The sequence below is a fragment of the Gavia stellata genome, chromosome 6 (genome assembly GCF_030936135.1).
Source record: "Gavia stellata isolate bGavSte3 chromosome 6, bGavSte3.hap2, whole genome shotgun sequence".
NCBI lineage: Eukaryota > Metazoa > Chordata > Aves > Gaviiformes > Gaviidae > Gavia > Gavia stellata.
The window spans coordinates 53,572-69,876 of NC_082599.1; the positions used below are offsets into that span (position 1 = coordinate 53,572).

Genomic DNA, 16,305 nt, shown 5'->3' on the forward strand with positions numbered 1-16,305 from the left:
TCACAATGGCCTTCTCTGAATCTAGGCATTCTTTATTGTAAATCTCGTCAGATCTCTGACAAGTTGGCATTCTTAGAGTAAGACTAACTCCCAAACAGCTGGCACAATCCCAACAAAGCATGCATGGACTGGCCACTGTATTTGAAACTGTAATACTGTTGTACATTTTACAGAGTAACTCAGTGACTAGAATGATTGCCCATGATGTACAATACCTTACTTCAATTCCTTTTTTTTCCCCCTCTAAGTGGATTCAAACTCTCGTTCCTCTCCCCTTAGGAAAGAAACCTGACCAACTCTCTCAATGGTATTCTAGTAGGGATAAAAATGGTAAGAAGAAATTTTGCATACTCCGAGAGAATTGGTGCCATTCTATTGAAAATAATTCAGAATTATTTAGACCAGAATGATACAGAGACACAACAAAGTCCAAGGTACTCACCTGGAAGTTATAAAAACTGGATTCTAGTCCATTTCTGTATTTTATATAGTAAGTGTTTTGCCCATGACAGTGCTGAGCTGACTGACCAGCTTACCTGATGATATGGTTTATCACTATAGGGTCTGGTGGCAGCAGCAGGTTAGTGAGTCTCTGAGGAATTTCAGAAAACTTTAGCCGTGGACAGTCAAAGATCTGGAATACAATAAAGCATCTTAACCTTGTCCAAAACCTAACTTGCAATTAAATGAGAAAGTAAGAAATCAACAATTCAAAAGTAAGGTCATTTTGAAAGCTGTAATTCTGTCTCCTTGCACAGAATAAATTTTAAGTCACTTCTGTCCCTGTGAATTGCTGCTGTACTTACAGTCTGGGCTACCTGACAGATGCATCAGATGACAACAATTTCAGGTGTCCCACTTTTGGTTTAGCTACTGAAGGGCACAGGCCATTTTAATGGGACATCAGGATCAACTGTATCAATGATGGGAGAGAAGTGAACACTTCCTCTCTCACTAAGGGTTTGCAGCAGCATATATCGTAAAGAAAACAATTTTTTGTTTACCACAGGAAATATAAAAACAGTTTGCTTTTTTTTTCCAAGGCATGTTTCCCGCAATATTTTGGGCTAAAGAAAAATACAAGAAAACATTTTTGGATTTTAAAATAATTTGCTTTTTTTTTTTTAAGATTAAGGGAAAAAAAAGTCAACATTGTTTTACTCATTTTTAACCAAAACCTAAACAGCCTCTTGGAAGGGATCCACTCCTTTCCAATAAACATCTCATGGGTACCTTCTCTTTACTACGGCCCAGAAGCTAAATATGTATTGAATTAAAAAAAAATTGAATTGAATTTAAAAAAAAATAATCTTTTGAAAAGGATCAAAACCTGTAGTTTTTTGAAATTTTCTGTGAGTAATTGCAGTGCATTGCAATGAAACCAGAAGCACTCCTTACACCTGGAGTTTTCAGAAATATGACAGCCTTTTTTTCCTACTGGGATTTTTAATGCTCTGAACAGGTGAATATGCTTTTCTCTAAAGATATTCCATTTAAACTGACTTAAAAAAACCCTGAACTATCTATATATTAACATTTGCCTTAAAACATGCCATTATGTGGAGGTAATTTGTAAAAATGTTGAGGCCTTTGCAAATGCAAATGCCTCTTAGGGAAACTATTTCTGATAGAAGAGAGATACTACTTGTAGTACTGTCTCTATAAACAGAAACATGCCTTGCAGCTCTAGAGACAAAGGATGCAGGCAGGGTTGAAAAGAACGGACTATCAGGTTGTAGAACGGGCATACGACGTCAGACTGTTCAACTAGGATGCTGTGGTTCCTCAGATAGAGTGTCTTCTGAAATCCGTAATTTTCTGGAGCGAGGGAATTTGGTAGCAGAAATACCTAGAAGCCATCTCTGGCTTTTGAAACCTTTGGACCTTTTTTCTTGCTTTTGCTTGTAATACAGTGGATTTCAAATCTCCCAGCTGACGTAAACAGTGTTTCTAAACAGAAAAGGATCCTTCTTCATCAGCTCTAAAATCTGTCTAATTTGTTTGGCTTATCTGCATCCAGGAATTCAGCCAGCTAGTTTCTAAAGAGCAAGGAAGTAAGCAAATCTACTGAGTCTGCAACTCACTCTTTATTTCAGTTCTGAATTCTGACACTTGATAGAGATGACTGTGGAATTCCCACTCAAAATCTCTGCATACCAAGCTCCATCCAATCTGCTGTCACCACTGGCTCAACACTCATGTCAAACTCCTAATGTGGATGCCCACGAGGCAACAGCTTTAAGAAGGGAAAAGGGAGCAAGGACACACAATAGTGAGAGAAGGGGTGGGAGACTGGAAACTAAGACTAGATGGAATTTTCCTACAGCTTCTCACATTCCTACTTAACTGGAGTTAATGGTCTAAACTTAAACCCACTGGCTCTGAAAGCCTATATGGCTACAGTAATTCTGGTGTGTGAGGTAACTCATTCAGTGATAATTTTTTAGTCTGCACTGTATTGTGTCATTAGATATAACCACAAGCACACCAGCATAGGATTTAGAAAAGCTGACATACCAAATGAGAAGACAGGTATCCAAAAGGGAATGCTAGAGACACTGATGTGTTATGTACTGCTCCCCTAAGTGATCTGCGCACTTCCAGCTATGACCATGATTTTTTCCAGGAGTTACACGCCTAAAACTATATAGTCTACAGAAATATCATCAGACTGGAAGGCATTCCTAACCCAATTCCTTTACCCTCCATATCTCAATCTTAGAGTATTAGGGTGAAAACCAAAAAAACCTCATCATGAAATGTTTCATTTGACTTAATGGTGTGGAATAATTAGAAATTAAATTTATATTAAAGGTACAGCATTGCAGAAATCTTCAGGGTGGAGTGTGGTGAATATGCAAGGAATCCATCCCACAGAAGTTCCCTAGGTAACCTTAGATGTTGGCAACACCAGGGGAGCTTGGTGTGCTGACTCTCAGAGAAACTGCATGGAGGGTGGAGCGGAGTGAAGACACCGTGGCCAGGCTCTGTGATAATACGGGAACTGGAAGGCACTATGGAACTGACAAGCTGCATATTTACTACCCTGAGCTGCATATTTACCACCCTGAGCCAACAGCCTGTCATTTTTTGACAAAATACTATCCTTTGGGTGAACTTTGCTCATTATAATCTCATTAATATACCAAAAAACACACCTCCCTCCCAAAGATACCCACCTCCTAGGTGCGACCACCCCTCACTGAGCTTGCGCTCTGGATTTTTCTTAGTCTATACCTTTAAAAGCAGAATGAGAAACTTTTACACCAATTACAATAGAGGTATGTATGACTAGAATCACTCAAGCTCCACCTGTAAGGACAAATAATATAAAAATGGCTTAAGAGAGGAGGGATGCCAGGGAAGATACCATCGCAGATCACCTCTGACACCTGGGATCAGTTGATGGGCTGAGCCTCTCTTCCCCCGCACAGGGACGCCTTTGGGTAAGATTCAAACACTTGGTTATACTGAGTGCTTCCCCGGGCAACTTAGAAATCTCTATAGAGTTGCTTAATAACTTAACGCATTTGTAGCCAGGCTATATTACTCATATTCTTGGTATGTGCACATGCTTTGTGGGCAGTAATTTTATCACCGGCAATCCAAAGAACTTACGTTGCCTCAATAAACTGCACTATTCACTAATCTAGCCGTGAGAGTTCTCACTGAATGCCACCAAATCCCTTAAGTGTGGCCGTGCTAGTTCATGGAATGAGACTAGACTGAAAGTGTACGGAGTTATGAGTGTATCCGTAATTGTGAGAGTTCAATACATTGAACGCATCTGGACTTGTAACACAGAGAATTGGGCATCACTCAGAATCTAAGCCCAGCTGCCCCCAGCCCCTCTGATATCTGAAGACAGGCTGGAACACAAGGGGGTTTATTTTCTGCCAAATAGCCTTGCCCTTTAACGTGACAAATGAGATTCGCTTTCCTAAGTACTAACATCAGTTCTGAAAGCAAGATTTAGCTACTTCAGACAATGTTAATGTGCTGACTGTTGAAAGCCATTCAGTACTGAAGATACGGCAGTTCATTAAGGGAAGATAAAAATCAGTAATTTTCATCCATCCAAAATTTGCAGATGGGTATTATAGTTTGCATCTAAAGAGCTACTGTGTCCAAAGAGGAGTTACCTGCTGGAAGTACTTGTCGCAGTTAATGTATTCCTTATCATGGGAGTCTTGCAGCTTATTTGTTTTGATGTACTGCCAAAGAGCCTGGATGATGGCTGATCGGGTCTGTGTGTGTATCCCCAGCAAACGGGCTAATCGTGGGTCCAGTTTAAACTGTGGAGGCTGTAACAGAAAGAGGAGGAGATGGAGATGGCACTAGAGAGACAAACAGGCAGATATACAGGTATGAAGTTTCAGCTTTAATTCTGGAGGGACTCTGTTCCTCAAGAGAAGCACCCCATTCAGTGGCAGGGATTGCAAAAATACAAGTTGCTCAGACGTGTACCACTGTCGGTGCTCTGGAAGAACTATGTCTAGGGTTTGAAAAGAAAGAGGGACACTCTACATGTGCTATGCACACAGACCATCTGTATCACATGCTTTAGATAATAACAACTTGCATGAAGACTCAGGAAAGAATTTTTCTTTTCAACATTGATGCATAATTTGACTTTAGGGAGTGGGAGAAGAAAAAGAACAGTCCTTCCTCTGAACTACTGGAGGTTAGCCACAGATAGAGAGAATGAAGTCAGGATGACGCTTCTACCGTTGCAAATAACTGCTCAGCTGTCTCACATCAACAAAGTACCTTGGAACTTTTGTTTTTCAGGCATGTTCCCACCATTCTGCTCCATACCAGAAAATTTACCCAACCACAACTAGTCAATGGAATATATTTTCTTCTCCTGACTGCTGTGATACAACTCTTCAACTATCCTGTTCTGCATGTCTAGTAATATACATTCCTTGGATACCTTGGAATTCGGTGCCTCTTCAAGTGTGTACCCATTCTCAAGTTTAGTATTTGCCACATTATTAGGCAAGGATTACTCTGTTGGGCGCTAGGTCACCCAAAGCTAGCTTTATAACAAATCAAGACTTAAGGATAAGAGAACATCTATTTTAAAGCATAAATTTATAATAATGGTGAGTGTAACAAACATCATTATATTGTCTTAACAATAAGGATTCTCACTGGCTATATCAGCATTTCAGTTAGCTCATATGCCCCCTAAAATTGATAACATTTTCTCTCTGTTAACATAAAATGGATTGTCTTTATGCTGGATAGATGCTATTTGCATGGAGGGGGAAGAGAATGGCACAGAATGAGTTCTTAAGGTTATACAACCAAAATGTATCTGAGACTGAACTGCCATTGAAAAGGGAGATCCCATCTCCTCTCAGCAGTGCATTTCTATCAGTTTCCTTAAGACAGCAACATTTATTTCAGGGATGGTTTCAGTCAGATTAGTGAGCTCCACAACTGCAAATCTCCGTCGTTATTGACAAGAGAATGGAGACTGGCGGGGCACACCCACAACTGAAATGGAAGTGGTTTTTTGGAGCAGCTTAAGCCTTATAACAGCTTAAAACAGTTTGAAACTGTGCCCAGGAACCTCTTTTATATTCTGTCCCAAGGCAGAACAACCTAATTTTACCAATTGGGGTTTTTTTGTTTCCTGTGACTGGGATCAGGGAACTGATTTGGAAGTAAGTTTTGTTAGTTTTCAAACGGATGAGTTCCCTGACTTGTGTTCAGCCCACAAATACTACTAGTACAACAGAACTAATACTAACAAAAGAGAGAAAGCAGGAATGCCTAACAAGGCCGAGGAGTAATGGCAAGTCTAACCCTTGCAGGGCAATGTTGTCTTATGCCAGATTAGGGTGACAACGTAACCAAAACTGAACAAACCAGGAAAGCTCTGTAGTCTGCTCTCAGAAGAAGGATGCCACAGCTACACAGCTAGTTCACGTACCACTAGCAAAAGCCACTCCTTTGAATTGCTGTACAGGACCACACACATAACACGTGCAACTTATCTGACTATTCTCTAAGAAGCCTGAGGTGGAAATGCATATTCTTTCTGCAGGCAGATAATAAAAATACTAATTAAAATAGTGCCAAGAACAGTATTTTGCTAGACTATAATAGAAACTTACTTGATGTGTCCCCTTTACATTTTAAATAATCTGTCGATCTGGTATCATTCTAACCTCAATGGACGATGTGACATTCTAAGTCCAAGTATATTGTTTTCTGACATATGTGACAGGATGAATTTGCTCTGTTGCACTATGTCCTGATGGCTGTATTTTCCATGCCAAAAGCAGCGCACTGACCTGGTAGTCCAACATGAGGAGTAATGTGCACCGCACACTGACATCACCGGGTCTTTTCACCTGGAAGCCATCCGTTTCCTGGGTTGTGGGAGTTCTGTGCCACTGCCAAAGGAAAAAACAAGTAAGACAGTCAGTCTTTTTTTCACTGATGACCATCAAGGTGCATCTTGCACAGTATGCCATGCAAGAATGAGACAAGTACAAAACTTCTTAAGATCTTGCAATTTAAAAAAAAAACCCACAACAAAACCCCCCAAATGACTTCTTGCTCTGCCCTTACAATTCAGCTTTACTGCACAATCTGTTCTGCTGTTAGCATGCTTTACTCGTTAGGAAAAATGTGCACAATTTTTTCATCATTTCATACATTCTGTTCTAAGATGTGCACTACCTCACTACTACAGCTATGTTTTTAGACTATATAGATTCTGTTAGTAAACGTTCTTAAAAAGAATGGAATTTTGAAAACTCTGAAAATACCTTAAATGAGATAATGAACGCAAGGTAACTTAAATAAGGTAGGCAATGGGCACATAGCTGTTTATCTGTGCTAGTATCAGGTTTGTATGCAAAGGGTGCACAGCCTTCTTACCTCCACAAGATGGTTGTCAGGTCCATAAAGATCTTTGTCCAGTTCAATCACCAAACTCTTAAAAAAAGACGAAAACTTCCGTTTCTGTTTGCTGAGCTGTACAATCAGAAGCAACAGAAATGTTTAAGGCTGCGTATATTAGCTTGTGTTCTATGCTTCCTTCTCAGGCTTTCTCTTTCTCTTGGACATTAAATCCTATATAGACCACAAGTGTGATCAATCTAATTGAGTTTTCCCTCTGACAAATGCAGGGTAAGATGCAAAAATCTCAACAGTGGTGGAAGAGTGCACACTTAAGGGAAGATTTCCCTGACTCTCTTAATGTTATTGGAAAGGACCGGCTTGCAATGTGAACACGGCACCCGTGACAGCAGGTCCAGAGGAGGCCACGAAATTGATATGAGGGCTGGAACATCTCTCCTGTGAGGACAGGCTGAGAGAGTTGGGGTTGTTCAGCCTGGAGAAGAGAATGCTCTGGGGACACCTTATTGTGGCCTTTCAGTACTTAAAGGGGGCTTATAAGAAAGACGGAGAGAGACGTTTTACCAAGGCCTGTAGTGACAGGACAAGGGGCAGCGGATTTAAACTGAAAGAGGGTAGGTTTTGACTGGACATAAGGAAGAAATGTGTACGATGAGGGTGGTGGAGACACTGGAACAGGGTGCCCAGAGAAGCTGTGGATGGAAGTGTTCAAGGTCAGGTTGGACGGGGCTGTGAGCAACCTGGTCTAGAGAAAGATGTCCCTTCTCACGGCAGGGTGGTTGGGCTAGATGATCTTTGAAGGTTCCTTCCAACCCAAACCATTCTAGGATTCTAAGGCCAATGTATACCTTTTATTTTAACAGCTTGCTTTTTTTGATGAATGCTAATTTCTTGGTCTGATTTATCAGATGACAGTAAATTTTACAGATTAATCATACACTAAGTAAAAGTATTTCCTTTTACATTTTGCCTTTCCATTTAACTATCAGTACTCGCTGTTTACTACACAGCTCATACTGTCGAAATTAAAAATGGGGAGGTCTATAATCACATAATCTGACTTTCCACAGAATACAGTCCACAGGTTTTAAATTAATTTCTTCTTATTTAATGCAGAAAATCTTTTAGAAATACATCCTCCTTCAATTTAAAATTTGCCGGTAATTAAAGAGCTATTTTGTTACAATAAAGAACCTCTTTCTTTGTTAAAATATATGCTCTAATTTCTAAACTGAATTTGTCTAACTTCAATTTCCAGATGTTGCGCTTTTTCACCCCTTCATCATACAGCAAGATTATGATTCTGATTCACGTACAGTTATCTCCAGACAGACAGACATGCCTTGCCCTCTCCGTACATGCATGTTCTCCATCTGTTTATCCTATCAAATACTCAGCTTGTGAAGTCCATTCAAATAGGTGACACCTTTATTAGGGAAGTCCAGCCTTCCCCGAGGAAAGCTAAATCCATCACTGAGGTTTCTGAGGACTTCAGAATGATAAAACTTTTCTTTCATCCTTTCTCTAACCATCCATACATCCTCTTGACCTCCCTAGGAATATGAACTACTTGCTTCTCCTTGTTATCCTAGTCTTCACAAGATGCAATGCCTGCTGTAAGCCTGGCTTATCGCACCTCTCATGAGCTGAACCCTGCCGTATCTTTTCAGGGAATTGTCTCAGCCCTCTTCTTTCCACCTCCTCCTACCTGTCCTGTCCTTAAGTCTGCTCCATTTCCTGCTGCCCTCCCCGCCCCTCCCCAACATTCCCATTATGGCCTTATCCCTCACTCCGGCTGGACATGTCACCTTCCCAGCAGCAACAAGCCAACGCTGCCGTTCAGAGATGTCTTGTCTGAGTTGATGTCCCCAGTAAAGTCCACCACCCCACAGGACAATCTCTAGATCCTTGCCAGCCCCAGTGAAGCACAGGTAAGTCATACGTCATCCAGGAGCTTCCCCTCCACTCGCAGCTCCCATGAAGCAATGCTGCCATCAGAGTCATCAGCGTCAGATTTTGCAGGATTGAATGTGTTGGAGATGTAAAGTCTCAGTTTCCGCTTTTGCTGTTATACAAATAGAGAAAAGAAAAGTACATGTCCAGTTTAAGTCCAAGACCTGAGGAAGCCACAGGAAAGGTGATGGTTACACATTTGGTAGAGAATCTGCATGTTTAGTACAGTTGCATCAGGTTTTACTAGAATTTAAGATTTGGTTATGTATAAGAAAATGCACAGAAGAGCTGAATCTGAAACTTCCTTTCAAAAACTATTGGCTATACAAAAACGCTAAGATCCACTTTAAGTGGAGAAAGACAGGAGGTTGCAGGGCCAAGCCCATGAGGCTATAAATCCTGGACTTCTTGAGCAGGCATTTGAGAAATCATTGTAAGAAAAGCACGATAGGATGCCCTTCCTGTCTAGATCCCACCTAGACTGCTAAGACTCAGCTGCAAACCTCTAGCCCCATGAATGTCTTTCATAGTTGCATCAGTTCAGATTTGTAAATGGCAGTCACAAACGCAGCTAATGCTGCAAATTACGTGCCTGGCACATCTCTGCCCATCTTCATTCTACCATCATGCAGAGCCTGGTAATAGTCTTCCTACAGACACACACCAAATACACACACACACTCCCCCACCGCTGCCTAACCTTCCTCTTTAAGTGCCTTTCACCCTAATCAAACATGTTGCAGCTCCAACTTGCTGTGAGACCTGAGTGGAAGAAGGCACTGTGCTTCGTTCCTAACCCCAGTGCTCAAGTCTGTGAGAGATACAATCATGCCTACCTGTTGTCATTTTTACCGGCTATCTAACGGTTCCCAATCACTGTACTGGCTCATGGCTATGTTATTTCTCAGTGTCCTTCTCTCCTGTGCACCATGTGGAAAACCTGGCCATTAACTCTGATGCATGGATTCCAGAAAAGATATTGCCAAAAATTTATTTGGGACTCTAATCTCAAATATCTGTTTAGAATACAATGACAAAAAGGCTACAGTTCTCAAGTTAATGCAGTCAAAACAACCTTCATACAACACAAGAAAGGAGTAGTCTTGTAAAGCTCTCACACTCGCACACACACATATAGGACAGAAGGAAGTTACATACATCAGGTCAGGAAACTAAAAATCTAATATGGCATAGAGGAATGTGGGAGGCAGAGATGTATGGCTGAGGAGGAACAAGAAAATGACTACATTTTGCCAAATCTAGAGAAGACAGTGATGGAAAGGTTTGATGGAAATGGAGTGTCAATAGTACGCACTGAGAGGGAACAGGATTTTCAACAGTGCCAAGAGTCCAGAAAAGGACAGGTTGACACAGATAAGAACCGGCAGATAGGTAGAAAAATATTCCTGGAAATCCATATTCTTTCTCCATCCTTTCCCACAGGATTTCTGTTGCTAAAGTGCTCTTTCATTATATAAAATTTTTTTTAGTGCCCCAGAATCTTGATATGGTGTGGAGAACTTGTGAAGGACTTCACATCTCTTTAAATTAACTTGCACATTTTATGCACTGTTCCTAAATTTTATCCCCACCTGGATTATTTGCAAAACTGTATCTATATACATAAACAGCTTTTTCCTTAATAGTTCCTCCTGGATACTCTACTGATATTTCAGGTTTATATCACTGATTCCATTTCCTCTTCTTCTGATTTCCAAAGACATGATCTCCATTCTTCCCTTTACCTGGAAAACTCCTTCTCTCCTGATATCTCCCCATACCCAGATAGGAACTGTGTCTGTTTCCTCCGAAGTCTGACATTTCATCACTGAGATCATCCCCTGCGATAATACCCTTATTCAAATCTGAGTATTTCAGATGTGTGTCTTTCTCCTAGCTTTCAGGCTCTAGCTTCCTTGTGCAGTCCACCTAAAACCAAGTTAGCAACAACGTCTAGCTCCACTGTGAAATACAAAATACCTCTCCTTGATACTTTCCACTGTTTCCCTTTGCTAACCCCTTATCATTTTTCTTTCAAGTCATGCACAAGCCAGATGCAGCTTGCATTGCAGAACTGGTCTCCTGCTGGGTTCCCTATACTTTCCCAGCTCTGCCAAAGTCAGAGTCTGCGTATCATTTCTTTGTTCGTCCCACATCTCTCTCTTCAGTTTACACTGTTGTCTTCTACACAACAAATTCTCTTTCTCCAATTTAATCCTTTCCTCACTGTAACCCCTATAAATCAGCCCACTTCTTCCACATTGTCATTAGAAAGGAACTTAGAATAGTTATAAATAAAATTCCTAAGTTATGGCTATCTCTAAAGTTATCTGTTGTCCTACTTTCTACGTATCTTGATTTTAGATTGAAAACCGTTAAGCCTGTGACTCCAACATGTTACAGACACTACTGACAACCTGTAGGTACTGTGGAATGCTCAGACTTTAGTCTCTGCTAAGCAAAGACGTTCTACCCAACAAGCAAAAAGTGTAACCTGCACCCTAAGGGTGGTCTTCAGATTTTGGCCCAAAAGGTATTGCAAATTTGCAACACTATTAAGGCAGCGATTATCTCCCAAATGCAACCACAGAAAGATCCCTGCTTCTGACTCATAACAAATACCCAGGAAATCAGTCAGACAGGGCAACTGCACAGCTGCAACAGGACCCCCACACCAAATGGGGTTTAACTCTAACAAAAATCTTTATTAGGACACAAATCAGTATAAGGGAACATAAAGAAGGAAAACTCACATTTGCCGGGTAAAATGGAATTAATAAAAAAAAAAAAAAAAAGTTTTGTAAACCAAATTTTCTCTGCTCACATGTCCTTGAAAATGTTTCATTTCTTCAGGCTTGCTCTTATTCCAGCAACTCTGTGATTTCCTGGGTTGCAGAAAACTCTGTAGGGTCACTTCTGAGGAGACACAGAGAATCCTCTCTTTTTACTCCTTAAGATCCGACTGTGTTTGTGCTATTGCCTTCTCTCAGGAGACTCCAAATTCCTGCTTTTTCTTCCGGCTTCTTACTCAGTGAGGCAGTCCCCTACCCTTTTTGCCTTGCTGACCGCCCTGTGCTGCACTCCAGCTGGCACAACTTCCCCCTCCTCCGAGGGCTCTACCCGGCCAAGAGCACCTTCGGACATGACAAACGCTCGCCTTCCTTTCTAGAGCTGAGCTACCAGCTGTTAGAAGGAGCCTCCACAGCCAGCTGCAAACAGGTGTCAGCCATCACCACTGTCGTAACCCGTAACTCAGGGCCTGGCCTGCGGAGCGCAGCCCAATCTGCCAAAGACGTTCTGGTAAGCAGTCTAAAAAAACCATGAAAAAGGCATTTGGCCAGGAACAGCCAAATGTGTCCTCCTCCGTACAGCACTGCACTGACCCAGAAACGTTCAACCTCCACAAGTCCCCTTCTGAAGCTGCTGCCAACATGCCCACCTCCCGTTTGCTCCCTTATGAGATGCTGCTCCATTGTTTCCCTCCTTCTGCCTTTCCCAGAATTCACAGAATCACAGAATCACAAAGGTTGGAAAAGACCTGTAAGATCATCAAGTCCAACCATCAACCAACAAACCCCACCATGCCCACTAAACCATGTCCCACAATGCCACATCCTCACGTTCCTTGAACACCTCCAGGGATGGTGACTCCACCGCTTCTCTGGGCAGCTTATTCCAGTGTCTCACCACTCTCTCAGTAAAGAAATTTTTCCTAATATCCAGTCTAAACCTCCCCTGGCGCAACTCAAGGCCATTTCCTCTTGTCCTGTCGCTTGTCCCTTGGGAGAAGAGACCAACACCCACCTCACCACAACCCCCTTTCAGGCAGTTGTAGAGAGCGATGAGGTCTCCCCTCAGCCTCCTCTTCTCCAGACTGAACAACCCCAGCTCCCTCAGCCGCTCCTCATCAGACTTGTGCTCCAGACCCCTCACCAGCTCCGTCGCCCTTCTCTGGACACGCTCCAGCACCTCAATGCCCTTCTCGGAGTGAGGGGCCCAAAACTGAACACAGCATTTGAGGTGTGGCCTCACCAGCGCCGAGTACAGGGGCACGATCCCCTCCCTACTCCTGCTGGCCACACCATTTCTGATACAGGCCAGGATACCACTGGCATCTCTGCCAGCTCAGAGATGATATAGATAGTCAAAACTGAGTTCAAAGAATAAGAACACCAAAATGGTGCTGGCTGGCGTTTTATCGCCACTATACGGACCATAAAGTCTCCTTGGCTGAAGACACACACCCAAAATCACTGCACTCAGTTCACTAATCAGTACTCCTGGGTTCCACAATAATGTCAAGTTCATATCCAGAAGGCTCTGAGAGTGAGGTATTCTTCCACCTTCAGTTAAGCAACTCCAACTCATCCAGGCAGGAAATGATACATCAGTTATGTTGGAACTTGGTTACTTTGCAGCTTAAATACGGAACCTGGTTACTTTGCAGCTTAAATACAACAGTGCAATATACTTAGACAAGAAGCCATTGCCCTTCAACAAATTCTGCAGATTTCTTAGCAATGCACATTATAGCACAGATGTAAAATCTATTCTCCGCTCTGTATGGTGGCTTCTCAGAGAACAGAAAAGCAACCAGCCAAAACCTGTGGCCTTGTATTCTCCTGGTAGGATTCTCAGCAGTTGGGAGCAAAAACTAAAGAAAAAGCTTAGCTCTAGGGCAAGAAGAAAGCATCACATTTCATGTCTTCAGACACACTGAAACTTCACCACCCACAAAGACAAAGCTCAACAGGGAGGAACTTCGCAGAGACTTGATCAACATTGTGAACCAAATAACCTCTTGTCCAAAAAATCAGTAAATGCTTAATCCACTTATTCTCTAAGATACGCATCTTTAACATGTATCTTTGACTTGTCTTCAGCAAAATGAACTTGAAATAGCAGTCATATTAAAAAGAAAAGCCTTCTCCAAAAAGCACTGTATTTCACTTACAATTTCTCCTTGAGAAAAGAAAAGGAAAAAAGAAGCATATGTGACAGAGGATTGGTCATGTCAGTGATGAACTGCTGCAAAGGTCTCAGCTACGACAGCAACACAAATGGCAGGAGAGCTCATGTGGAATGAAACAGATCTAAACAGGAGGCTGACAGAAATGCCGGAGCAGCAGAACTACAGCTTTTTCTCTTAAGTTCTTCAATGTCATCTTCACACAAGTCAATACGGCTTTAAGTTGAAGTAAACGGGTGAAATGCTGGAAATCCATCAAATCCTTCAGAAAACTACTTCTGGTTTATAGTGCCACATTTTTTTCAGTTTCCATTAGCATTAAGTCCCTAAAAAGTCAAATCAGAAACTAAGCATCTGAAGATACCATGATCTGTGTGACATCCCCAAGACAAACCTCCATCGACTGCTGAAGTTAAAAGTTTCCTTCAGTGAACTCTCTGGCAGGACACAATACCTTCAGGACACTTCCAGGGAAGTTGTGCTTGGGATTTCAAACAAATTAACTAAGTTATCAGCAGATAGTCTATTCTTCACTGAATCAAGGAAATCTGGCTGCCGATCCTATGAAGAGTATTGTGTTAAGACCTCTCTATGCACATTTTAAGGATGGATTTCTGTGTACCTCAACACAGCATAAAAACCTCATGCATAAAGCACAGGAAAGATTAAAATCTGCGTTTCTGTCTTTGCATATAGAGTAACTTTCGTGGTCTCAGAAAAACTTTTTAGGAAGCAAAAAAAACCAGTGGAAGATAAAGTAGCATGGAGGCTAGGAATCAGGAGACAAAAAGAACAATAACCACTAACAACAAGTGTTCAAGTCTGACCATTATAAAAGAATCAAATGAAACAGAGAGTGTCCATATCAGAATTGGAACATAGAGGTTATCGCTCACCCAGAGCAGCAGCAAACAGAGATGTCAAAATTTGTAGAAGAAACAAAAATAGTTACAACTCATGACAGCAACAGATGATCAAGACCTTAAAAATGGCCAACCCAAAGCAGGAAAAGCGGTGACTTGGTAGAATATGCAAGTATCATGAATACTAAAAGAAACTACCCAATATTTACTGAGTTCAAAATTGCACCAACACATGAAAAACACCTGTAGACAGTTCTATAAAAACTTCATCAACAAAAAAACAAATGCTATAGAGGAATAAAATGGAGAATAGCATGCACACTAGTCTACAAAATCAGTTATAGCATCTTATTTGGCAGTTGTATACTATACTCTCAGAAAGAGAATCAGGAGGTGAATACTGACAGGTGATAAGAGTAGCTAGGTGCACTGAAAAATTCTTCCTCTGCAGTGATTGGGAGGACTGAATTTTTTACCTAAGAAAAGAGAACATTAAAGAACCTGACAGGCGTATTTAAAATAGGGGCTGATCTAAAGAAGGAGATTAGGTGTTTGTGTTTTCCTTATCTCACAATGCAAAAAGCAGAACACATAAAATTATGCCACAAGACCATAAATCCAAACCTGATCAATGGAATTATGTCATGTGTGCTACACAAAGTACAATGAACCATGGTTAACCCGTACAACTCACTGTCATATAACATAGGTTTAAAACTCACAGGTTTTTAAGCCACAAGATTTTATTGTCCAGTTCAACTTCCTGTGCAACACAGGCTCTAATCATTCATCAAACAGGGCAGCTGTTTTTAAAGGACACCCAGTGTTGACTTAAAGACTTGACATAATGAAAAATCTATTAAATCTCTGGTATCTTGCTCTAGTGGTCATAAATACGCACATTAATCAGTCTCAATTGGTCTATTTTTGAACTACCAGCTGTTGGACCAAAGCCAAAAGCTCTTTAAAAACATAAAAACCTACAAAAAACAGGGAAGGAGCTGGAGTGGCTATATTACGTACAGATCCCAGGAATATCCAGTCATCTCAATATATGAGAATTTTAAAAGATGTCAGACCTTTCTGTTTCTTAACATAAACTGATGTCTGATTACTGGAATTTAGGTGGAACTGTTACCTACAGTTGGAAGGGTTTCTGGTACCTTCCTATGAAGTATTTAGCAGTGGAATACATTACCCAGAGAGGTTGTGAAGTCTCCCACCTTGGAGATGTTAAAAAGCCCTCTGCACGTGGTCCTGGGCAACCAGCTCAGGTGACCCTGCTTGAGCAGGGGGATTGGACAAGACGACCTCCAGAGGTCCCTTCCAACCTGTGATCCTGTTACTGGTCACTATTAGTAAGGACACTGATCCACATCAGCCTCATAATTCCTGTTGCCACTGCATGTGGGAGAGGGAGGGTGATTATGCAGTATTTAACCACGTTCTCATCAAATACTCACATTAGTTTGTGATGGGTTAGGAATGCACACGTACTTTGCCTGTACGAGGGTGAGGAACTTTTTGCCCAGCGGCTTGATTCAGTCCTAACTAGTTACAAGCAGTGTAGCATGGTAAGGCTGCAGGCACAGTCTCTGACAGTGGGTAACTATCCAGGGAACAAGCCAAGCAGTAATG

The 16,305-nt window shown here is 41.5% G+C and overlaps 1 protein-coding gene across 1 annotated transcript in view; it reads right to left on the reverse strand.

Annotated features, from left to right (window-relative positions):
- SMARCD3 (SWI/SNF related, matrix associated, actin dependent regulator of chromatin, subfamily d, member 3) overlaps positions 1–16,305 on the reverse strand; it is a 68,785-nt gene that overhangs the window by 14,649 nt on the left and 37,831 nt on the right. Inside the window, exons 5-9 of the mRNA XM_059818551.1 lie at positions 8,825–8,947; positions 6,901–6,996; positions 6,309–6,410; positions 4,143–4,304; positions 537–634 (exon numbers count right to left, since the gene is read on the reverse strand). Coding sequence (XP_059674534.1) covers positions 537–634; positions 4,143–4,304; positions 6,309–6,410; positions 6,901–6,996; positions 8,825–8,947 — 581 coding nt within the window. The remainder of the gene's footprint in view (positions 1–536; positions 635–4,142; positions 4,305–6,308; positions 6,411–6,900; positions 6,997–8,824; positions 8,948–16,305) is intronic.